This window comes from Muscardinus avellanarius, assembly GCF_963383645.1.
Source record: "Muscardinus avellanarius genome assembly, chromosome: 2".
Lineage (NCBI taxonomy): Eukaryota > Metazoa > Chordata > Mammalia > Rodentia > Gliridae > Muscardinus > Muscardinus avellanarius.
In genome coordinates, this window is record NC_137787.1 from 117,917,020 (window position 1) to 117,925,535 (window position 8,516).

Below are 8,516 nucleotides of genomic sequence, written 5' to 3' on the forward strand. Positions count from 1 at the left end.
AGAGTTCTGCTACCTAACATCATTTTAGAAAATCAGTTCATGGCTCCCAAACACACATTACTCCACTTCTATTCTTTTCTTGTCCTGATTTTATTATTTTTTCAGTAACTGCAATTTTCTGGTCCTCAAGAAAAGTAGACTAAGGTCAGACATAGCTTTCTCTTGTCTCTATGAAGAAAGTAGGAAGAAGAGAAAAAAAAACCTCTTGTCTTTTTTGTACCTTTCTCCCTGTCTTGAAAGAGAGACAGACAGACAGACAGACAGACAGACACACACACACACACACACACACACACACACACACACACACACACACACAGTGAAACAACCAGATGGGCCTCTCCTGGTCTCTCACGGTGTCTGTGATGCTAAGAAGGACAGGTCTATGGGCAAAAGGAATTCAAGCTCTATGGCTGAACCTGCTCATGGGCTGGGCATCCTGAGGCCTCTTGATCCCCTATACTATAGGAGTTCTGTCCTCTGATCTGCCATAACTCTGCCTGTACTATGGTTCAGGTGTGGTTTGTCCCCACCCAAACTCATGTTCACATCTGGTTGCCAATATAAGGGTGTTGAACGGTGATGGGTTCAGGAGGGATCCACCCTCCTGGAGGCACTACAGAAGTGAGTTCATTCTCAGGAGAGTGGACTGTAACAAAGCACCTGGCCCCCCTCTGCACTCACCCCTCGCCCCACATGTACCTGCTTGCCCTTCTTCTTTCCATAATGCATGGAACAGCTCCTAGGCCCCATCAGAAGCTTAGATGCTGTTCTCAGACCCCAGAATCATGAGCCAAAGTACACTTGTTTTCTTTATACATTTCCTGGTCTTGCTACTCTGTTAGAGCAACAGAAAATGGATGAGGACAGTCCCTAAAGGGTTTCTCAGTAGCAATGTTGGAAGTTTGTGCTGGACAACTCTTTGTTGGGGCAAGATGTTCAGCAGCATCCCTGTCCTCCGCCCTCCAGCTCTCACAACCCAAAATGGCTCCAGGCACTGCCAAGCATTGCTCATGCTCCCACCTCTGGGAGCTGCCATGTTTCTAGTCCTGCTAATTCTGTGTTCACCATTCTAATTCTCTTCACTCTCTTTTCTCAGGCTCTGTTATAAAAGAAAAATAGGAACTCTTAATAAGAAATTTTGAAGTTATTAAGCAAAAACAAACAGGAAAGACTTCCAAAGGAGACTTCTCAAGCTGCCTTTCGTAAGCAAAAGTGTTGGGGGTAAATTTAGCAGATGATGCTATATTTACCCAGTCTGGTTTCCAGGTTAAGATAAAGAGAAGCAGGCATCAAACACAAAACTTCTCATTATAAGACGTAGGTGGCACAACCCAGAAGGAGATTCAGGTTTGGGTGGGTCATTTTGGAGGGTCTCTCCTTTAAGAACTCAAACTTACACATACAATATTAGGTACAAAAGTGAATATCTAGCCAAACATGGTGGCGCATGCTTATAATCCTAGTACTTGAGAGGCTGAGACGGGAGGATTGTTATTTGTGGACAGCCTCAGCTACTTACTGAGGTCTTCAGAAACTTAGTAAGACCCTGTTTCAAAATAAAGAATAAAAAATAGGGCTGTGGGTATAGATAGGAGGTAGAATGCCCCAGGGTTCCATTCCCAGTACCTCAAGGAAAAAAAAAAAAAAACTAAATATCTATCTAGAACAAGAAAAGCAATCATAATTTGTTATAAAATTTTAAAGACAGACATGCACCTCCAAACAACAAACCCTGCCCTTGGATAAAGCCCTCCTCTGAAATGAAGGCACACCAGAGACCTGTTTCTAACCACATAATATGCAAATGAGCAGGATTAACCCCCCCTCCCATACCCTCCCCTTTCCTTATAGAAGCGGCCTCCACATCCACAGAAGGAAAACATAGGTATACCGCTACAGGTACATTGCACAAGAGACTTTTTCATTGTCCTCATTCTCTCAACAATATTGCATAACAAATATTTAGACAGGGGACTTCCGGGAAGATGGCGACCGAGAAAAGCGGGGCTTAAGAGTCCCGCTAACAACCAATCTCCATTACCACAAAACCAGCGCCTTTCATAGCCAGAAAACACCATCACCAGAAAAACAAAAAAACCACCAGGCTCCAGAGAGAAAGCGGACTGAGAACAGAGCTCAGGGCCACAGAGGAGACACACGCGCCCGAGGACGCGGCAGCAGCGCCATACTGCCGGCGGCAGCGGCGAACTCAACGGACGGCTACAGCAAGCCGAGGTGAGCCGCTGCGGAACAGCCAGGCGGGATCTTTCGGCGCAGAGAGCATTTAAAGCTCCCAGTGGCCGAGCTCAGCACACGCTGCAGGGATTCAGAGTGGAAATCAAAACCAGAGAAGAAAAAATATGCCAGCCTCACGGCCGAGGGCGTGGCAGAGGTGCCATATTGCCACCGGCGGCGGCAGCAGCAGTGAATTCACCGAGTCCAGTACAGCTACATCTGCGTACTCAAGAACAGTGAGTCAAATTGCGGGCCACAGAGGAGAAATCCCAGTACTGTACCTCCTGGGACTTGACCCAGTGAGGGAGTGGTGGTGGCAGAGATATCACACCATAGGAGAACGTGCAATCTGGCACCCCCCATAGTTTAAAGCAGCCTCTATCGACTCCCTGGGCCGGAGACTCTGTGATACAACCCAGTAAAGGAGTAGTGGGGTGAGATAATACAGACTCGAGATCCAGAGCACCTTAAGTGAAGCCATAGTGACCCAAGGGAAGAACCCAGAGAAGGCACAAACCTCCGAAATCATGGGAAAGAGGAATAACACTGGAGTAATAAATGCGAACAACCCCACAACATCAGAACCAGATAAAACAGAAAATCAGAGATTTCTAGAAGATCAAATCAGGAAAATAACTGTAGAAATAATAGAGATGCTTCGAAAAGAACTCAGAGAGAGCCAAAAAGAGATAAAGGATGCAATTAATGAAGTAAAAGCCTCAATTCAAAGCACAAACAACCGATTAGACCACATGGAGAACAGAATCTCGCTCTTAGAAGATGAGCAATCCAAAAATGAACGCATAGTTTCTAATCTAGAAAAAAATATCCGACAGCAGGAATCTGACATTGAAGAAATATGGGCCCATTTTAAGAGAGCTAACCTAAGAATAATTGGAATAGAGGAGGGAAAAGAAAGTGAAACCAAAGGGATCAACAATATCTTCAAGGAAGTAATAGCAGAAAATTTTCCAAATATAGAGCAAGAGGTTGATACACAGATCCAGGAAACTTATAGAACTCCCTTTAGACAGGATCGGAGAAGAGGATCCCCACGCCACATAATTGTCAAAATGACCAATGTGGAAGCCAAGCAGAGAATCTTAAAGGCAACAAAAATAAAGGGCCAAGTGACATTCAGAGGCAAACCAGTTAGAATCACTCCAGACTTCCCAAACCAAGTCATGAGAGCCAGAAGGGCTTGGAGTAACATATTCCAAACTCTGAAAGAAAACAACTTCCAGCCAAAAATTTCCTACCCAGCAAAACTTCCTATCAAATTAGATGGGGAAATAAGAAGCTTCCATGACAAACAGAAACTGAAGGAATTTATGTCTTCAAAACCAGCACTAGAGAAAATACTCAAAGAGATTAACTACAAAGAAGAAATAGGTAACACTCACCAGAACCAGAGAAACAAGATTTTCCATCCAACAGACAACTAAGATTGGTTATCTGTGGAGATTCATTATTTATGTTAGTCTTTTACCTATCTCTAAATTGTATTGTTTGCCTTTATTGTTGTTAATTTTTAGGATTTCTAGTTGGAATATTAATATACCTTCAGATATAGCATTTGGAAATATTTTATCCAATTCTATTAGTAACTTTTAACTCTGTTTACATTGTCTTTGGATATACAATATTTTTTTTTTTTTAGGGAGTTTGTATACTCTTCTGTTGCCTGTGCCATTGAAATCATAACCAAGAAATCACTGCCAATTTCAATGTTGTGAGGTTTAATGACCCAGATTTTCTCCTAAAAGTTTATAGTCTTAAGATTTATATTTAGGTCTTTTATCTATTTTGAGTTAATACTTGTATGTGGGATTATGTAAGGGTCCAATTTTATTCTTTTCCATGTAATTATTATTTTTCAACAATATTTAGTTAAAAGACTATTATTTCCACCACCAAATGTTCGTGGAAACCTTGTCAAAAATAACTTGACAATATAGGGAAGAATTTAGCTCTAGGCTTGTATTTAACTCCAATGGTTTATATATCTGCCTTTAGAACAGTACTACACTGTTTCAATTATTGTAGCTTTATATGGTTTGAAATCAGAAAATATATATCTTCTAGCTTTGTTCTTTTTCAATATCGTTTTGGGTATCTAGAATTCATATTCCATATTAGGATAGATTTTTTTCTGAAAAATAAATATATGAATATATGATAGTTTCACCTAAAAAACAGAAAAAAATATGCTCTGGTAAGAAAGAAAGCAAAAAGAAATATTGAAATGTTATCTTTAAATCATCAAAAGCTTGGTATCAGACAAATGAAACTGTTATGTGAGATTATCATTTTTAATTTTGGATAAACTGCTATAATACTAGATGTCAACCACTAAGCCAAGCATGGGAAGGAGGGATGGGGAGAGAATGGGGTGGGGATCGGGTGGGGGCTGACTGGGCGATGTGTGCATGTATGTCTACAAAAGTTTGTATCCCACTATGATGTATGAATACAGTGCACCAATAAAATAAAATTAAAAAAAAATAAAAAAAAATATTTAGACAGCATTTATACTGTATTAGATAGTATAAGTAATTTAGAGATGACTTAAAGTATATGGGAGGATGCACATAGGTTATATCCAAATACCTTCCCTTTTTTTTTTTTTTTTTGTGGTACTGGGTTCCTGAAAGCCCTTCTACCGCCAGGCTACACTCCCTAACCTATTTTTATATTTTTTATTTGGAAACAGGGTCTCTTAAGCCAGAGAGGCTGGCTCCGAACCAGTGCGATCCTCCTGTCTCCGCCTCCCAAGCTCAGGGATTACAAGCGTGCGCCACCACGCCCGCCCGGCGAACCTTCCCATTTTAGATAAGGGACTTGAGGTTTTGAATATTAATGGGAAGTCCTGGAACCAATCTCTACGGATATCAAGGGACAACTGTATAAAACTCTGTCTTAGCTAACGAGACCCTGGAAAGTCTCCTACTGGCCATAAAAAGCAAGCTGCAAAGGAATGAAGTGTGTGGGAAGAGAGCCATGTGGCAGAGAACTGTGGGCAACCTGCAGAAGCCGAGAGCCTGTGTCCTCCATACACAAGGAACTGAACTCTGCTCACACCAGGGAGCGTGGAAGAAAATCCTGAGCATCAGATGAGCTCACAGTCCTGGCCACCACCTTGACAGGAGCCTTAAGAAGCCCAAGAGAGGATCCAGCCAAGCCACGTTCCCACCCCTGACACATAGACCAGGAGATAAGAAATGTATGTTGTTTTCACCTGTTAAATTTGTAGTCATTTCTTACACAGCAATAGAAAAACAATACAAATACCACTGAAATAACAAAATCAGCAAAATAACATAATATTGATAACAATTAACTGCCTATAATTCTAGAATACTTTTTTAAAGCCTGCTATCTTGTCATATGAATGACAATGACTTTAAAATATTTTCTATGGGAAATAAAAATAATTTAGCCTTTCTCCTAGCATAATTGATGAAAATTTCTCTTGTACTGACAGTTTAGAAAAGGATTTTTAGAAGCCAGGCATGGTGACTCATGCTTGTAATCTCAGCATTTGGGAGGCTGAGACAGGAGGATCATGGTTCAAGGACAGCTTCAGCTACTTAGTAAAGCCCTCTGCAGTTCAGTGAGACCCTGTTTCAAAATAAAGAATAAAAAATAGGGCTGGGGGTGTTGCTTGGAGGCAGAATGCCCCTGGGTTCCATCCCCAGTAACACACACACACACACACACACACACACACACACACACACACACTAAAAAAAAAAGGACTTTTTAGCTTTGTGGCTACATGACATTACTAGTAATGAAAATTTTAGGGCTACAGTTGGACCTCCTTATCTGTGGGGTTTGCATCCATAAATTCAACTAACCAAAAATGGAATATTCAGGAAAAATAATCGTGTCTGTACTGAACATGCACAGCCTTATTTTTCTTGTCACTATTTTCTGAACAACATAGTATATAACAGCTATCTATATAGCATTTACACTGTTTTAGGTGTTATAAGTGATCTAAAGATATTTAAAATACATGAAAGGGACAAGCATCTTTGGATTTGGGAGGTCTTGCGTGTCACTGATGTGAAGGGAAAAACTGTACTGATGCATTTAAGAAATATCTATCAAGTGTCACCACAAGAAACTGCAGGATTGGAGCTGATCATGGTGGTGTACGTCTATAAACGTAGAACAGGAGCTAAGACAGAAGGATTGCATGTTAGAAGCCAGCATCAGCAACACAGTGAGGCTCTCGACAACCTAGCAAGACTATTTCCATATAAAAAATTAAACAGGGTTGGGGGTATAGCTCTAAGATAGAATGCCCCAGGGTTCCATCCCAGCACTGAAAAAATAAATTAAAAACAAATAAGAGAAATTCTAAGACCTGGAAGAACTTTCCAGACTAATTCTAGCTCCATGCAGGGTTTATGGTAACTCATCTCCCCTTTCCTTCTTTCCAAAACTGACTAGTCACAAAGCTAACTATCTGATTTGTTCCTTAGAAATGCCTGTCTTAGCTGGGTGTAGTGGTAGCAGCTGTAATTTCAATGCTTGATGGGCTGAGGGGGAGGATTGCTGTTCAAGGCCAGCTTCAGCAATTTAGCAAGCCCCTCTGGCTGGGGTGTAGCTTGGAGGTAGAATGCCCCTGGGTTCAATCCCTAGTACCATCTCAAAACAAACAAACAAACAAACAAACAAAAAAAAAACAGCTATCTTAGTTTCTAATACTGTGACAAAATACCCAAGATGATCAGTTTAAAAGAGTAAAGGTTTCTTCTCCATCATCTGGAGTCCCTCTGGTATCCCTAATACTCCCTAGCTTGGGCATATTAGAGAAAACATATGTCCCTTCTTGTTCTGTGCTTGGCTAATCTTACTTAACATAAGATAAGGGAAGTAGAAGGCTGAGGTTCATAATGGAAAAGCTACATTTAACTATGTATATACATATGAATATAACATTATTAACCTGGACACTCATATTCAGGAGGAAAGGAAACGGACCTGGAGGGGGCACCAAGTACTATGTGAATATATGCCTTTGTCAACATGATCCACATTATGATGTGAGACTATAGTGCTCCAATGGAAAACTAAAAGAGTAAAGGTTTATTTTTGGTTCATGGCTTCAGAGATTTCAAGCCAAGGATGGAAGGCCCAGCTGCTTTTGGGCCTGTGGCAAGACAGCACATCATGGTGGGAATACATGACAGCTCACCTCACGGTGGCTGGGAAGTAAAGGAGAAAAACAGGAAGGAGCTGGGTCCCAACATCCATTTCACGGGCACACATCCATATGACCTAGTTTCTTCCCATAAGGCCCACATCCTAAAAATCCCACCTCTTGATAGCACCACAGGCTGGCAACCACAGCTTCAACACATAGACCTCTGGGGGTCGTTCAAGATCCAAAAATAGCAGGGCGTGGTGGCGCACGCTTGTAATCCCCGCACTTGGGAGGCGGAGACAGGAGGATCACGCAGGTTCGAAGCCAGCCACGCTGGCGTAAGAGACCCTGTTTCCAAATAAAAATATAAAATAGGTCTGGGAGTGTAGCCCGGAGGTAGAAGGGCTTCCAGGAACCCCAGTACCACAAAAGATCCAAAAATAACACCTGCACAAAGGCCTCTCCCTCCTCCCTTGCTCCCGTCACAAAGAAAGCTCAAAGAATAACACTGGAAAATAATGTGAACAAAGATGAAATTACTGCCCTGCTAGTGTTGAAATTGCTACCTAAAATCAACATTCCAGATCTTATGCTGTTGAGAAACCCCTGCCCACCATAGGAAACCATTCAGAAACCACCCTGCCACAATGTCCCATGATCCCTAAGTGTACTAGAGATGAGTACTGAAACACAGGCACGCAGGCCATAATGTGCTGGCCGGTCTTACCTCATCATACATGAACTGAAGCGTCAGGGCTGACTTGCCGACCCCTCCACTGCCAACCATGATCACCTTGTGAAGGGCCAAGGAACTCTGGCCTTTGCTCTTGTTTGCAGCCATCCTGCTGGTTGCTGGAGGTGGCAACACACGGAGAGAAGACCCAGATGGAGAGTTGCTGGTGACAAAGACAGAGAATTGAGGCAGTTCACTTTCTATCTGGTTGAAATCTAATGGCACTATCCCCTTTGGAAAAGCCTGACCCAGACATGCCAGCTGAGAAGGAATTTTCTGGGTCCTAGGGGAAGAGAAAAGCCCTCTGATCACTCTGGAAGTCATTTGTCCCAGCAGAGCCAGGTCGAGAGTAAGCCAAGATGAGAAAAAGGAAAGCACACAGCCCAT

At 42.1% G+C, this 8,516-nt stretch overlaps 1 protein-coding gene across 1 annotated transcript in view; it reads right to left on the reverse strand.

The window, feature by feature from the left end:
• Nucleotides 1-8,237, reverse strand: part of RALB (RAS like proto-oncogene B) — a gene marked incomplete at both ends in the record, with an annotated part of 30,854 nt that extends 22,617 nt beyond the window's left edge. Inside the window, one exon of the mRNA XM_080689246.1 lies at nt 8,124-8,237. Within this exon, the coding sequence (XP_080545372.1) occupies nt 8,124-8,237 (114 nt within the window). The remainder of the gene's footprint in view (nt 1-8,123) is intronic.
• Nucleotides 8,238-8,516: the final 279 nt, after the last annotated feature.